Here is a 17,051-nt window from a genome sequence, read left to right on the forward strand (position 1 = left end):
TGTATTTCCTAGGAGCTAACAGGACAGCTGCAAACATGGTAAATGCTTTAAGAATTGTTGAAGAAAGCATTGAACTATATGTAGAGGACAGCACAGATGAAATAAGACAGAGTACAGAAAGAGGACCCCAGCTTTTATATCGGGAAATAGTATTGGTCCCTCGAGTTTCTGGACCTCAGTTTCCCACCTGTCCTGGAAGGAAGTTGGAGTACATGATTCCTGATGAAAAATTCTGTTTAAATAATACAGAGGGCAGAGAAAAAGTAAATGCCCTGGCCATCTGATCCAGTTTAAACACCCATCTAGGATTTACAGTCAAATAAACAAAATTTCCCAAACGTTGAGTGTCAAAAGAGGTAGCCGCAAAACCCCCCGAGGCTCAGGATATTCACCGGCTCCATTGACAAAAGTGACTTCCCACGCTTTGCCCACAGAGGGCATCCCTGCTCATTGATATGTAGACCAGGCAGCTGCTGGAAGCCTCCTCGACCGCTCTTTTTTCCCTTCGCCGTCATCTCTCTGCCCCCACCCACCTTCCCGTGGAATCTTTGCCTGATCCAGTGCGCTTCTCTCCGGTCTCCACATTTTCCCTCCCAGCCCTCCACTTCTCCGAATCAATGGATAGTATGGCTTCAACTCTCAGCTCACACACCGCTGGCGGACACCCCAGTAACAAGTGAGAGCGCTCCACCCCGCAGCCCCCGCCTCTCCTCCCTCGGTCCCCTCGGCTCTTGGAGAAAAACGAACAGCCTCCCCAGCTCTCGCACCGATTTTTCTCTTCAACTTACCCAGCAGAGGACAGGAAAACAGCCTCAACCTTTTCATGCACAGCCCAGTCACAGGATTGCTTTCCATCTCCTCTTGATCCCTCCGGGATATTCTGTTGATTGATGCCTCGCAAGCCCCGCGGAGAGCAGGCTTCCCTCTTCTTGCTCCCTCTGTCTCCTTGAGTTAGTTTTCCGAGGTTTTACTGGGCTCGGGAATCTCTTGGACCGAATGGAACTTTTTGCTGCTTTCTTTTGCTGCTGATTCTGTCAGTGGACGAGAGAAAAGGCTTCGGAGGCAGAAGAGGCACAGGGGAGGTGGAGGAAGAGGACGAGGAGGAGGAAGCCGAAGGGGCTTGGCGTTTGTGTGTGCATGTGTGCATGCGTGTGTGTGCATGTGTGTGAGTGCCGCTGCTGCCCAGGACCCCCGGCCCCGAAGGTGTTGGCTGAAATATGGAGAATAGTCTTGGATGTGTTTGGGTACCCAAGCTGGCTTTTGTACTCTTCGGAGCTATCCTGCTCAGCGCACATCTTCACGTCTCTGGTAAGAGGTCCTTTCCTTTCTTCTTGGTGCACCCCCGACCCCCTTACCCCCTTTCCTTTTCCCTTCTCATTTCATTTGGCGAGTAGTAGAGTTGGGGTAGAAGCAGAAACAGCAAGATGTTTGCTTTTTTCTCTGCCCCCATTTCCTCAACAATGGTAAAAGATGGGAAGACTTTTTTTTTTTTACTGGGGGTGGAGGATGTTGGTGGCTGGGGAGAGGGGCGCCCCTCACTCTTTTTTTAATCTGGTGCTTTCTTGCTTCTTTGCTTTTGCAAATACTTGGGTTGGTTAGAGACCTGGCTGGCTGGGGCAGGGAGGAGGCAGGTGATGGGGATGTTGAAAAGAACTGGGTTGTGTCCCTAAAGCCTAGGAAACCTTTGAAGGAGAGGGGCTTGGGGCAACAGGGCCAAGCGGAGCAGGTCATCTAGGGGGATTTAAGGAAGTCTGTGCCCATTGTGGATGGTGGAGCCGAGTCGCTTGTATGTCATTACGTGCCTTTGGTTTGGATTTTTAGACTCGCTGATAGACAATCGAGGAAGGGACGGCTGATGTGTTTTGGTACTTCAGAGAAGGGGGCAACGGTGCAGAGAAAGGTGCAGAGTTGCCAGGAGGATGGAGGCAGTGTTTTATTTCATTTTTAAACAGTGAATGCAGTCTGTACAAGCTAAGTCCCCAAATACCTCCAGGACACTTCCAAACTCCAAATGATTGATATTCCTGGGAACGGGCACCTCTGGCCATGGCACTTTGCAAGCGCAGCTTCTAATTAAAAATAGCAAAACTGGTGATTGGATTGGGTTATCGCAGGAGAAAGAGGGATCTGAGGGTTTGTTCAGGGCTGCTGCAGTCTCCGAATATGAATGGGGGCTTCAACCGCCAAAAGAATTAAAGAAAAAAAGATTCCTTGTAAGGTTGGCCAGTTTTGCCGGGCTCAGCCCAAGTGTAGATGGCCACTGGGGTACAGGAAGCAGGCCTGGCGGGGAAGGAGGGCAGAGCAGCTGGAGGAGCATTCAGATCCCTTCGGAAACAGCCTTTGCCCAAATCCAAAAGAAAAGGAGCTGCGGGCAGGGGCCAGGCATTGGGTAGGAACCCCTCGACCCAGGCCTTGGGTATTAACAGGGAATGGACTGTAAATCACTGCAAGTCTCCCGGGAGCTTGAAGCTCTGACTTGCTTATTCTTTCTAAGTGCTGCATGGCCCAGGGTTGCAAACGCTAGTGGAGAATGTGTCTCATGCCTCCCTGGGTGGCTAGAGATTCAGACAGGGAAGCGTGGAGCTGGACAGAGGCTCCCCAGATCCTGGCGCGGCCAAGCGTCCGCGGGAGTCTGTGCATCCACCGCGCAGATCCTCACCTTCTTTTGCCAGACACAGCGAGAGAGGGTAGCGTGCGTGCCTCTGTGTGTGTATGTGTTTGTGCGCCTCTGTGTGTGTGTATGTGTTTGTGCGCCTGTGTGTGTGTGTGTGTGTGTGTGTGTGTGTGTGTGTGTGTGTGTGTGTGAGCGAGCGAGCACGCGCGCTCGCGCATCCGCCTCCCGTGCCCAGCGGCCCGCGCTCCCTCCCCACCTCCCTGGCTCCTCTCTCCCGGAGCTTTGTCCTCGTCAGTTACTCCCATGGAAGGTGGGAGGGGGCCATCCTCGTAGTAATGAATAGGTGTCATTTTTAAATTCCCTCCTCTCTAGACTCTAAACAGTGAGGAGGACCCTCCTTCTGTATAGATTGTGCCAGCCGACAGTTTGGGAGGCCACCGAGGAGGGGAGAGGGGAAGTTCAGAAGGGGCATCCCTCCTGGGTAGACAGTCTATCAGGCTGGGCCTGAAATGTGTTGGCTTGAAAATACTGCACTCCACACAATGTTCAAAAATGATCATTGATATTTTGTCAATTACACTAAAATATTTTAAAGCCATTTAGCAAGTGACTTTGGTGAAGGGTGGGGGGCATAGAAGGATTTATATATGTTTTGCCAATATCTACATTAATTGAATATCCCCATATTTAAGTTACTTGTCTAGAGAGTTCGAGCCATAGAGTATTTCTGCTTTATTTTAATATCCTCTTCAATAGACAAGTCGGCTTGTAAAAGCAGGCAAAAATACACATGTACATTGGCTATGCCCATGGATAGGCTTGTGGATCTGAATCTTTAAGTTCCTCTATACTTCTAAATCCATTTCTCTTATTTGCTTATGAATCATGATGCAGTTTTCACAGGTCTGAGGAAAGTGGATGGAGCAGTTTTGAGATGTTAATTCACATCACTCTGGTCTTTGCTAATTAATCTGTTTCTCCTCTTTCTCTTAGTAGCAATTTCCCCTCAGGAACATGGCAGGAAATTGATGAAGAAAGCATAGTTCACTCTATGAAAGGACCAGTAGGAGGTGCCCTTAAAAAGGCCAAGTGCCCAGTTTGCTGGCAGTGAAATTCCCATTCAGAAGGATGTTTTTAAAGACTTTGTTGATTGGTAACAAAGGATTATGGAGACTAGCACAATAGGACTAGGTATTTTCCTACTTCCTAGACAAAGTCTAAAGCTGCTGTGGGTTTCTGTGAAATTGCTGTGACATAACAAAGGGCATCACTGAACAGTGCCAGCATAGGCTGAGAGCTTGGTGGGGGGAGGACGTTGGGTTTTTAGTTGGCTTTTGTAAGAAGTCATCTTCTTGTATATTTGACTTGAGTCACAGCACAAAGGTACTAAGTAGAGTCCCAGAGTCTCAGATAAGTTGAAAAATTTGGATGTTAGATGTTAATGAATGAAATAGCAGATATATATTAATTAATTAGTTCTTCATGTATATGTTTGAGTTACAGCCTATTGAAAAAATTATGAGAGTTTCTGTGGTCTGGACATGGTGAAATGACGCTTGCTGCATCTCCTGTCTGCCCCCTTTATATCCCCCAAGCAAAGTGCCCCCATCTGGGTCTTCTGTTGAGTGGAGCGTGGCAGGACCTGAGGGCGCCTGGGCAGCCTGGCTGTCCACTCCTCTGTGAGTGCTGCAGTATAAATCACCAGCGACCTGTCACAGCATCCATTTCCCACAGAGCTGCTGTTGCCCTCTGAGTTATGAAGCATGCGGAACAGCCACCACATGTGCTCTATGTGAATAGATTAGGTTTAGTGCATTTAATGCTTTTAAAAGTTGGGCTGGCTTGAGCAGCTGATAGGCATTTTTTTTTTTTTCCTGGGGAGAGATTTATAACTTCTCAGTGTGTTTGACTTACATTTATTCTCTGGCAAGTGACCCTTTCAGCAAACTTCCCTATTGTTTTCATTGAAGAGGAAGAACTGTAATCCTGTCTGTGTTCCTGCATGAAGGCCTGCTGAAAGTTTCTCCCAGAGTACAGGGTATTTGCAGGCTGTAATATAGTGTTCTCCGGCCAGTGGGAAGCTGGACAGCCAACTTGGAGTGGTGATTTTTTGGGTGGAAGAGGTTCTTTTTACTTGTTTCTGGAGACTGAAGGGATGCCACTGCATCTTCCAAGGGAATCCCGGCACTCTAGTTATTCTCAAAAGCATCTTTTATGAGAGGAAATATTTCTTCTTTTCTGGCCTGCATTTCTTTTCTCATGTGTTCAGTAGGCTGAGATTTTTCAAATCATGTGATTCGCTCCCAGAATGTTTTCTGCTCCCTGCAGTGGGGTCATCTAGTGCTGTCTCCTTCCTTTGGAAATAAACCCTGATTTAAATCCTGAGTTCTCCACCAAACACTTGTTATCTTTAGATGGTGCCACATGTTCACAGGCAGTGCTGAAGTTTCTGAAAAGGCTGTTTCCTTCCATGGAAGAGTGAGCCCTAATATTACATCTTAAAGCAAATATTCGTTGGGGAATCTTGCATCCTAAACCTGCATGTGAAACTTCTTCCTCATGCTTTTCAGATAGAATAACTGTATTAGAAATGAGTACAGTTGTTTCTGGCATTATCTTAAAGTAAAATGCAGTCATACACAGAGCAAGAGGAGAGGATTTCCCACCCTCCGTGCCGCTGCCCAGATGTATGCCTTTGGGCTGAATTAAGATAATGCTGGTAAATACCCTTGCGGAAACCACTGTTATTTCACTAGCAAGTGAGCGCTCCTTGTATACCTATAGATCTTCTCACTTTCTGTAGTATGGCCTGTATCACTCTTAGAAACTTGTGCCAAGTAAGGAACACATTGCTGTTTTGGTATTTGCTATATGGCTACCAGCAACAATGATAAATTTTTGATGGATTAATCTACCTCAGATGATAATCTCTTAGATGAACTGTGTATGTAAATTTCAGCAAACATTCGTTCTGCCTGTGTAAAAAGAATAATGACAAAAGCCTGCTGAGGATTACTTGATTAATTATCTAAAGATAAAAAGTCACTTGGTTCTGGAAATAAACTGTAGTCCCTGAAGTGGGGTGATAAATACTTTGCACATTTACAATTCATAAAATATAAATGTGGAATCTCCTTTTTTATTTTCCCTCTTTCTTCATTATGATTCCCCAGAGGAGCAGTGCAGGGTTTCATGCATTGTCACACAGTAATACCTGAATAAATCACAGCCTGGGATCTCACTAACTCTTGGTGGAAATGCACTGACTTAGAAAACACTATGCCCAGTGAATTGTTCTCCAGCCTGCTTAGTGGCTGCTTACCTCTCTGCAGCCTGTCCCTGCAGAGCCACCGCTCTCCTCTCTGAACTGTTGTAGCATCAATTCTGCTCTCCAGGAGACCCTTACTGTGAATCCAAGGTCCTGGTCCACCGGCACTGTATTTAACGTGCTGTATTACACCTTGCAAGGTTATGGAGATTTGCCTTAAAAACAAATTTTTAAGTTTTCCTAAGTGTTTCTTTTGGTGGCATGTTAAACTGTGCTCTAAAGACAGCTAAGTAGTACTCTTACCACAGGAGACTCGAATCTGTGGCCTCTGTGTTACTGAAATTCAAGAGCTCATGTGCATTAAGAAGAGATAGAAGGGAACACTTAGAGAGTAGTAGGTTGTGTCAAGCAAGGTATGTAATTTTTTTTTTAAGGAGGGTGTTACTGGATTGGAATAATAGAAATATAATTTTCTTCAAAGTTAACTACTTTTCAGAGATCAAAGCATTTCTTAATGGTATTATAATATCAGTAGCATGGCACTGACCCAAAGCATTTAAGATGTTTTCTTTCAAACAAAGCCTCAAGTAAAGCAAATGTTAACTTGTCAGTAAGAAGGATGAACTGTCCAGATTATTTTACCTATAGGCCAATTTGTAAAAATGTGCAAGATAAAATTACATGTTACCTATGCCAAGTGGGAAATAGCAAAAAACAAAATGCAAATTATGATACCCCTTTATAATTGCAGCACTCAGGCAAATTACAGCACAATTTAGAAACACACTTTTGCTTGCTCCCACGGAAGAGTGTGGATGCCTTGTCATCTGTCTCTCTGGTTTAGCCCTTACTAACGCAGAGGTAGAGGTTGGCTGATTGATGATCAAAATTACTATAGTGCTTTAAACTTCTTTGACAAATTTTGGCCTGAAGTTAAAAACAAAACAAAACAACAGGCCCCTTTAACTCAACAGTTAAGTAAATATGTTTTCCTTGGTGGTTTAGAAATGTCTGAACTCTGTCCAGTGGTATGGTTTAGAAATAACATAATAACATGTACGATTAAATATTACTTTTTTTTACCACTGATGGTAATTTCCTAATGGTAATACTAGTAGGACCTGTTGCTTTTTATAAGTAGTTACAAAAAGCCATATTATTCACAGCTTCTATTTCTTGGGGGGAAGTTCAACTGGAAAACACACCAAGTCATTCCATGTTTATTGATCATATTTTTGAAGTCCGTTGTTAATGACATGACTTGGGTGGGAAAGATTCTCTTCTCTGCTAAATTCTGTAAGCCCATTGCCTATAGCCTACTTCTTATTGTTGTGATGTAGTTCAGCTTAATTTTATGCATCAAATTCTGTGACTCCTTGCTTGCTCTGTCATTTCACAGTGTTGAGGGAGGAAGGGCCTGTATACAACTTATGATTACTTTGATGGGACTTAACAGAGATACGCATTTCACTTTGAGGATTTCACCCTTGTCTTTTATTCATCCTTTAAAGTTTGTTTCTTGCTGGAAGCCTATTCTTCAGAGTATTGAGGGCAAAGATGTTGTGTGTATTGAATCTTTATGATGCAATCTAATGAAAATATCAAGTCATTGGTGTATTGTGACCTGATTAGAGGACTTATCAATTCCAAATTATTCTGGTATCTGAATGTTCTTAAATCTGCTTTTACATTTTTATAGTAAAGGAGTTAAATGGTTAGTATAAATGTTATTTACTCAAGTCCTTTTTCTTAGTAACTGAACTTTCTCATTGAACGCCAGCATTTTTTATATTTTAATAATTTTTTCCACAGTCTTTAAAAATTATTTATCTACCTACTTAGCTGTCTTATGTATTTAGGATAATTTAGCCTATTCTTAATACATCTAAGACATCACTATGGCTCAGTTATTATATTATCTGATGTTATAGGCATGATGTATGAAGATATTATATCAGACTAGGGTGTTCACTTTTTCCATCAAATAACCATAGGCTGCTGCTTTTATTTTCTTAAGACTTTTAGTCGTGACTTATAAAATGCATTTTATTTACTTGTATATGTCCAGCTGGAACTTCTCCCTGTTGTAAGCCTTCTTCAAAGCAATCCTTGTCTTTTCTACTTTTGATTTGCTAAGAAGTAGGAGACTGAGTTCTGTTGAGATTATGTCTAAAGTAAAAGATTTTAAACCAGACTTGAGTCCCTCACTAGAGGGGGAAAAAAATGGTTTTTAACAAATGAATCTGTAGTATTTGGTAATCTGCAGTATCTGGTATTATGTTGGATGCCATTTTTCTTTGCACAACATGTTTTTACTTGTTAAGTGAGGATGTGGACTAGATAACTTCTAGTTATATTACTATTTTGACATTATTTGATTTATTAATTAAAATAAATAAAATTAATAACAGTTATAATGAAACAAATAATCCACATACGCACAACAATTTTCTTAATTTTGTGTTAATTAGTTCCTCTCTTTACAGCTTTGCATTTTTAACATATTACTTTGCTTCTTCTTAACCTTTAGAAAATAAACATAATGTGTATATTCTTCTTGGCTTGCATTTTTGCTAAACATAAAATATTTAAGATTCATCTATAATGATACATATTGCTTTATTTAAATCATTTTGCTATATAATATTCCATGATATTAGTTTATCACATGTAATCCAGTCTACAATTGATGGGCTTTTGGGAAAAAGAGCAATATTTTACTATTGCCAATAATGTGTCTATGAACATTCTTGTACATGTCTCCCAGAAGAAATTTGCCACCATGTTGACGGTGCATATTTAGCAATATAATTGCTGGGTCGTGGAAAGGACATTTTTACATTTAGGAGGCAATGCCAGGTTACATTGAAACTCCCCATAAGGAGCAAAAGAAAGTCACCTTTGTTACATGTTTCCACCAATACTTGGTATTGTATGTTTCACTTGCTCTTATTTGGTGGATGTGATTTAGCATCTCACTGTGGTTTTCATTTGCATTTTGCTGATTGTGGATAAGTTGAATGTTTTTTCCCATAAATTTATTGGCCATTTGTGATTTCAACAGGATGAGTCTAGGACTCTGTTTCTTCAGCTGAGCAGCCGTTTGCTTTGAGGCACCAATATTATCAGCAGTTATTCTGTTTTTCCTTCTAAGCAACCTTTTGCTTTTAGGCTTAGATGTTATCAGTAGTCTAACTTTTAAGGAAGGTGTTGCCTGATACTGTATCATGTTTATTTTAGCCCAGTCTTCCCTTACACACCTTTCCAGGGTGTAAACTTATTTTAAACTGTGACAGAGATCTCTAGCCATTGGAAGATTATTGATCACCTAGGGCTACCCTTGCTTTGTCAGTGCCCTGCCTTATCTATGTTTATTATGTCTATGTAGCATATCACTTAAAGCAAGCAGGATGCTGGGGTGCCTGGCTTAAATTGAGGAACATAATAAATCCCACAAGTGTAATGAAACTAAAAGTGACTGAATCATAGTTATAATGGTATATACCAAATCTGAGTTAAAAATCCTATTCTTACCATTTGAATTTGGGTTTTGTTCCAACATGGTAAAATTGTTGGATCATTGTTGGTAAAAATGGTCAGGATCATTGTTACAAATGTGACTGTGGGTTTCAAAAACATCCATGCTCACACATATGCATATGTATGCCTCCCAGTTTTTGTTTGGGTTCATAATTGTTTCACCTTTTCCCATGGGACAGACTAATGAAGGGCCTTGGATGAAATAAAGTATTGGAGATGCTGGCAGTGGCTTCTCTGGTGTATTGCCTGTGTGCCGACTCATTAGAGATGTGAGCCAAGGCTGAACCATCTAAGCAAACCCCCTGCACCCGGAGTCCTCAATCCATTGTTCCCACATCTTTTCTCAGCCTCATGGGATCCCAGAAGAATATAAATTAGAGAGAAAATCTGCAAGCTTTCCCTTTCATGTCTAGTGTTTGGGCAGAGCTGTTCCCTGCAGGACAATTTCTAAGTTATTTTCTCTGGTTTGAGATGTCTCCAGGGATGGTTTGTTCACTGTTTCCCTTGGGAAACTTTTCAGGAGTATATCCGTTTTTACTGTTAAAAATTTATTTACAATTCATCTTGGGTAGTCCTGTTCTAAATGCTCTTCCCACTGCTCCTGTCACTCAGTTCCTGTCTCCTGTTTCCCCCACTTGGTGACACTCTGCCTCTTCCAAGCTGAAGTTTGTTAGGTAATTCCAGCTATAAATCATTCCTGCCTCCCCCTTAGTCTTTACTTAACCATCTTATAATATTTAGTTCATTTCATCTATCTTCATGCCCCTCCAGAAGCTTAATCATGATTATTTCTCTTACCTAAACTCCCTCTAGTTTGTTTATATCTTTCTGGTAATCAGAAAGATATAATGTGCTATTCTAAGTAAACTCTCCCAAGCCATATATTAGAAAATGTAGACTTAGCATAGTCTTTAACTTGCTGTATAGTCATTCATGGGTACACATTTTGTCTCCCTTAAAATTTTGTTATTATTTTTCAGGTAGGACTGTTAATGCCTAACAAAATCATTGAGGTATTATAAGGATCAAATAAGATCAATAATTTGATTCAAGATAAGAGTTACAGAGAATTAAATGAAAGGCTTAAATTTGTTTCTCTCCTCCAAGGGTTTTATCATCAAGGGAAGAAGGCAGGCGCAGATGTAGTTAAATAGGATACACAGCAGAACAAAGTACTCATTAAAAACAGAAACACAAAGTGGGCAGACTCTGAAAAATATTAATTACAGTGTTTATGCACTATATCATTAATACATTAATAGTAGCCAGATGGGCTGAAAGAGCCCATTCATTCATCGCTACATCCTTAGATTGATTGGCAAAAACAAAACAAAGCACAACAAAAACAAAGAGAAGGGAGTGGAAAAAGTTGTCAGTCATGTTTAAACCAAGCTATAGGTATGGTAAGAATGAGGGTATCAGAGTTTTTCCTGGCAGATTTGGCAGACTGGTGCTGTAAATACATCCCCAGACTCCTATGGCCCTTGCTTCCCTTATTTCCTGAGTATGTGCCAGGCACCATGCTAAGATGGGGATGGAGCTTTGTGCCTAGTGGGAGGGAAATGTTAATTAAATAAATGTATTCATAAATCCATAATTTCAAATGAGAAAAGGTTTTGAAAAAAAGTAAAGTATTAAGGAAAGTGGCTGAGAGAGCAGATCATGAAGCCTTCCCTGAGGAGGTTGTGATTGACATGTGGAGAATGAGTTAACTTAGTTAAAAAAAGGGGATGTTTTGGGAGGAACAGGGGAAAGAATGTGAGGTAAGAAAAGTGAGTGCAAAGGCACTGTGTTAGGAAGAAGCATAGTGAATTCCAAAATTAGTGTATTCAAGGACTAGAACTAAGCATGGTCATGGCTTAGCTGAGGCTGGAGAATACCTTTGGATCCTCTCTTGAACATACTAGCTACTCATCCTCAGTAAATAATGGTCAAATGAATCAAATGAGTTCTTGACAAAGACCTTTTTCTATTCTCAGCACACTCATTTAGAAATTGCAAATGCATAGGTAGTCCTTGCCCTGATTTTCTTATTATTTATGAATTTATGAACCTATCTGTCCTATATGTCTAGAAATACCTTATAGGGTTATGTGGGCACAACTAATGTAACAAGGGGAAAGAACTTTGAAAAGTGTAAAGAGCTAGATAAATGCGGGTGATTATTAATAAGCATGTGTAACAGGTTGCTTCCACTTTGAAAACTTTCACAGAGCAGAGGAAATGGGGTCTCACCTTTTTTTGTACAAGTAGGTTTGTCATGGGTACATTTCTTTTTCCTGCAGCCTCCTTTGAAACATGTATCTGATCACTCTTTGTGAATTAAAACAGAAAACTGAACCAGATACAATTTTTTACATCTTCGCAGGTTATTTTCTTAATAAGCTCCTTTCGTATGTATTTTCTCTCCATTACTATTTCTTAAAAATATGGATGAGTGTTGTTTTAGCTTTAAGTTATGGCTCGTTTAGAAGTCATTTAGCTTTCAGCCTTTCCTCCAGTGCTTCAAGTTGCAAAGGAGTCAGCTGCGGGGTCCTGTGGTCTTCCGTAGTGATGAGCAGCATGGCGCAGCCAATAGGGAAAAGCCTCCCAGCAAGTGGGCTTGACCTAGACTTCCCCATCAGTAAAATGGGGACAAAATCAAGCTCTCCTTCCCAACTTTAAATTGGAGATAAAACTCATTCCAACAGTTAGATAAAAATAAAATATCTGTCTCAATGCCTGACACTTAATAGGTGTTTCACAAACTCCAACTATTTTTAGTATCATCTTAATAGAGACTACATTTATACTGGAATAGTCTTTATAAATAGGAAGTTTCATGGCAAGCCATTTTAGACCCCTCCTTAATTTGTTGTAGCTGATGATTTTAAAGACATAGAAATAGGATAGACTTGAATTGCAGCGTCAAAATTAAGCACCTGCTTAGTTTCCTGAGCCAGGGTTTTGTGGGCCACAATCCATTCCCTGCCAGGTTTAGAGGCTAACAGGTTCAGCTAAGTTAGATCTGACACAGTGCAGTACTGATCAAACTTGGCACCATATAACACACTTCCTGTGGATTCCTCATCCAAATTAACCTCTTCCATTAACTCCCCTCTGGGTAACCACATCCATTTCCTGCAGACCCGTTAATCCCAGCATCCGCTCAACATGAACACCTGGAAGCTAGCGCTTGCTTGGTTAATGGGTGTGCTAGGTAGAATTTGTCCTGAAGGTATTCTCTCTGGAGGAGGGGCTTGAACCTCACCTTGGCTGTGTTGTCAGTGCCCAGCCCCACCTCATACACATTTAGAATGTCTGAGATGAGGCCTCGCACAAGTAGTTATTCAATCTCCACAGGTGATTCTGAAGTGCAGCCAAGTTCCCTTGTCAGTGTCCCAGGGACTTGCTCTTTGAGGTGGTCCATTCACCAGCAGCATTTGCCTCTCCTGGGAGCTTTTTAGAAATGCAGAAACTCCAGCCACACCCAGATTTAATTGATTAGAGTGTGCCAAGTGACTGAGAACACTGCCTGAGGAGGCTGAAAACCCACCGAAGGAAATACCCTGTGTCTCTTTCTTTGTGAAAATTGAGTCAGTGGAAGAACGCTCCATCCATACTGCTTCAGTCTTTGTTAGCTTGCAGCCTCTTTGGAGGCTTTGGCTTCAGGAGCTGGTCTTTCAGTGGCAAACTGTGAAACATCAAAGTCTTGTGGTTTGTGACTTAGTGGCTAGCATATTTCTTGGAGGCCGTGACATGTTTCATTTTCCTTGAGATTAAAAGCGCTTGAAAATGCTCTTTGGGTGTTCTGACTGCCTTTTCCCTTCTTTTCTCATCAGTGCTCAAGATAAGAAGGCACATTTTAAAAGGATCTGCTGGTTTTCATCCCATGTTTTCCTCTCCCTCCATCCTCATTCCTCTTTGAAAATTCTCAGACCCAAGGAAAAAAGCAGACATTTGAAAGGGGCCCTGGGGCCCTGGAGGCTTCCCATCCCTTCCTCTGCCTCCCAGGTCTGATGCTAAAAACACAGGTATTCAAAGTGAGACCCTGACGGGCCACTCCTTGCTGAACCTGGCCCTTTGATTGGCAGTGTCCTTCAGGGCATGAAATAGACCAACTGCTCCTTTGCCTGGACCTCTGTGGCAGGGGAGAAGGGGCATAACAGGTTTTTGAAGAAGGGTAAAGCTTTACAGACAGAAAGCTCAGTGCGAGGTTTTGAAGCTTTCGTTCTGCACTTACTGGCACAGAGGAGCTTTAACTGATGTGCTCCAAACCAGACTCTGCAAGAGGAGAATGTGGGGCTCAGCTGTGCAGATTAGACGCAATCTGAATGAAAATCACTAGTGTTCCTCCTGGTGAGAGGAGTTCCTGCCTAACTCATATGAACTGTAGGGCCTTTTCTGGGTGTGATGAAACTGAGCAGGGCTTTTGTGAAAGGTTACGTAAGGCTGCTGGGTTCTCCCTACCCCGCACCCAGAGAAAAGTTCTATTTATAGAGAGGTGAACTGCTTCTCAGAGGGAACAAAAATGCCTTTCATACCTTATAGCTTAAGACAGATAATTGAATCAATACTCAAGAAAGAATTAAAGGAAGAAATCACAGGCAGGGAGAGTGGGACATGCAAAGAAATAGGAGTGTGAGAGAGCATCGCTGCTCAGACCCTTCCTGCTGCAGCGTTTACAGCTTTTCCTATTCTCCTGGGACTGAGAGGTTTCCCAGGACGCAGGACTTTAAGTGTTAATAACAGGACAGCCCCAGATAAACTGGAATGGTTGGTCACCTGAATTTAGGTACCTGTGGTAGGGATGGGTGTGGACAAAATCTTGAAGGGTTTGCAGCAGGGCAGTGGTGTTTCAGACAGCATATTGTTAGCCAGATGGAGGGATAATTAGGGGCTGGCAGCAAGGCCTATTATGAGGGGCTGCACCAACAGTCCAGAGAAGATGGGTGCCCATTTGGAAAGTTGGAAACAACTTATACCCTGGCCAAAGTATCTGGGTCATAGAGTCCTTAACCCATAGCACTGTGCTAATGTCAAACTTCATATCCAAAACCGAGAGGTGTTTTTTTGGCCAACTACATTGTCAAAAATCTGTCAGAGCCAGGTAGCTTATTTTCAATATCAGGATATCTCCTGGAGATGGTAGGATAACATATTTGTTAGATAATTCCTCTCTAATACTTTAGCTTTGTGTTTCATTGTGCCTAGAATAGTGCTGGGTGCATAATCATTTAACAAATATTGACTAATTGATTTCCATTTAATGATTATTCTCAAGTTTGCACAGAATCTGAAGTTACTCTTGTACACAAGCCATGAAAGATTCAGTTGAGGATACACTACATTTTAGAGTACTCTGCTTTTAACTACAAAATTTACTCTCTTTTTCCCTTTCTCCTTTTTTTTCTTTACATGGTACTATTACTAATTTTACTGGCAACATTCCAGAGTTTTTATGAAAAATTCAAAATCAAACAAATCTTGCAAATATTAAAATGCAAATATGTGAAGTCTATAGAGTTTGCTCTCTTGAAGTCCTGTTACTAATGCATCTAGGACATTGTCAACTCAAATGTATGAAAATAGCACACGATAAAATGGGTGGATAATTATTTCCTAGATAATAATCCCAGAGATAGACTCTCTGTTTTCTTAGGAGAACCATTTCTAAGAGGTGGGATATGTCAACAAATTTAAAAAGTTATTTTTGTTGAAGTGAACAGATGATGGAGATTAGAGGCACCCTGAATGAAAAGGTTACTACTTGTGTCTCAACACACCAGTAAAGCAGGAAAGGACCTCGGCCATTGTTTGACATGAACCTCATTGTACTGATAATGAAACATTGCTCCAGGGAGGTTAACTGAGCCCCAAAGTCACAAATGGAAGAATAATCATTCTTGTACCTTTCTTGTACCATTCCATGAATCATTTTTGTACACATGGTATAAAATCTTGGCTCTACCAAGGTTTAACTCTATGACCCTCATTATGGTTCAGGGTCCTCATCCCTAAAATTGAGAAAAACGTTGCTGAATAAGTTAATGAAAAGTGTATTACACTGAAGGATTATCTTAGTCTTTGGCACATAGTGAGCATCGAGCTGTTTCTATTTTTATCTGTTCCTTCAGCAGATGTCTGTTGAGGTCATGTTTGCTTTATCGTATTTATTGGCCTCTGTAGTTGATGTAACAAGCCACACATACTGTTGTTGTTCTTTTAGACTTAACAGAATGCTTGGGGAAATAAGACCTAGGTGATTTAAATATGAAAAACCGAAAGGTAAGCAGAGTCACGAGACAACGTATTTAGAACCAAATGAGTGAGGAGTTCAGATAGAGGAAAGGAAGAGAACAGAAAGGTTTCATGAAGGAAGAGGGCTTGAGTCTGTTGGGCAAGGTGACTGAAGAGGAAGAAAGAGTTCCTCTGTGGACACTCGTCTCTACCTGTTCAGGCTCTGGAAGGCAAGAAGAGGGATGGCGGACACTTCACTTTCAAGAGCCAGCCATCTCCTTGACACAGGTACTAGTTTCCATCACCAGCAAAGGTTCCTTTGTTTGCGAGCTTCTTCCTGAGCAGATTAGTGATAGCCTACGAGACAAAGGGGTGCAGGAGTGACAAGGTCACCTGAGAAGTTACTTTGGCAGCATAAATAATATAATTTTAACATGAAGAGGTTTTACCTGTAATACTTTACCCAATAATTTTAGGGAGGTCTCTGAAGGACGAATTGCTCAGGAAAGGACAGATGTGGCTCATGCACCACATTTTGAACTCTGAAATCTAATACCTGAGAAAGCAGATTCAGGCCCCTGTGCTGCTGGAATAAGTCTGTGCTGGAAATTAATGTTTTCATCTTTTTTCCTTTCAGCATAGCTTCAAAACATACAGAAAACTTTGGTTCAGGGTGCCAAATCCTTTATTACTAATGCATAAGGGTTGTTAGCTAGCCTGTAAAAGATTTTCTATATATTTTATAGCCAAAGGGCAGGTAGCCCAGCCCAGAATTTTCAGCTTAAATAGCTCTTCCGTTATCTTTTCTTCCAAAACACTCAGTCATATAAGGTTATGAGAATTACTAACTGATAAGTGATGATGTTGCTTTATTTTTGTCTGATAGTTTCTATTTTCACATCCGGTATCCAAACTCATCTCTCCATACCTCTAAAAAGTGGACAGAATACCTAATTCACCGCATGTGTTTTGTGAATGAGGTTATAAAGGCTGGTGTTCTGTTATTTAAGACCACACAGAAGTTACTAGTTCTGTAAGAAAAAAAAAAAGTCTCCCGACTTTTAATCTACTCACTAGTATATATCTGACATCTTCCGAAAGACTAGGGGAAAAAAAAGAGCAAGGGCACTCCACTGTTTTATTCTCCAAACAAGCATGCACTGAAAGAAAAAAGGGAGAGAGAGAAAAAAGAAAAAAAAAAGTCATCTGGCACCCAAATCTTAATTTCTAAATAGATCCTCCAATAAAGGAAACAAGGGTCCCTTGGAGAAATGGCCGATTCTAGGACCTAGGCTGGAAATACAAAAAAATAAGCCTATTGCATCTTATAGTACCAGAAAGTAAGGAAGTTCTTTAAAAAAAAGAGGGAGAAATAGAAAAATTCAAAATAAAGGAGTATGTCAAAGGATC

General features: G+C 41.3%; 1 protein-coding gene across 1 annotated transcript in view; it reads left to right on the top strand.

The window, feature by feature from the left end:
* The first annotated feature begins 566 nt into the window (after positions 1–566).
* The window catches only part of DCC (DCC netrin 1 receptor), a 1,116,938-nt gene continuing 1,100,453 nt past the window's right edge, over positions 567–17,051 (top strand). Inside the window, exon 1 of the mRNA XM_037016530.2 lies at positions 567–1,308. Within this exon, the coding sequence (XP_036872425.2) occupies positions 1,218–1,308 (91 nt within the window). The 5' untranslated portion in view covers positions 567–1,217. The remainder of the gene's footprint in view (positions 1,309–17,051) is intronic.

This window comes from Manis javanica, chromosome 9 (assembly GCF_040802235.1).
Source record: "Manis javanica isolate MJ-LG chromosome 9, MJ_LKY, whole genome shotgun sequence".
NCBI lineage: Eukaryota > Metazoa > Chordata > Mammalia > Pholidota > Manidae > Manis > Manis javanica.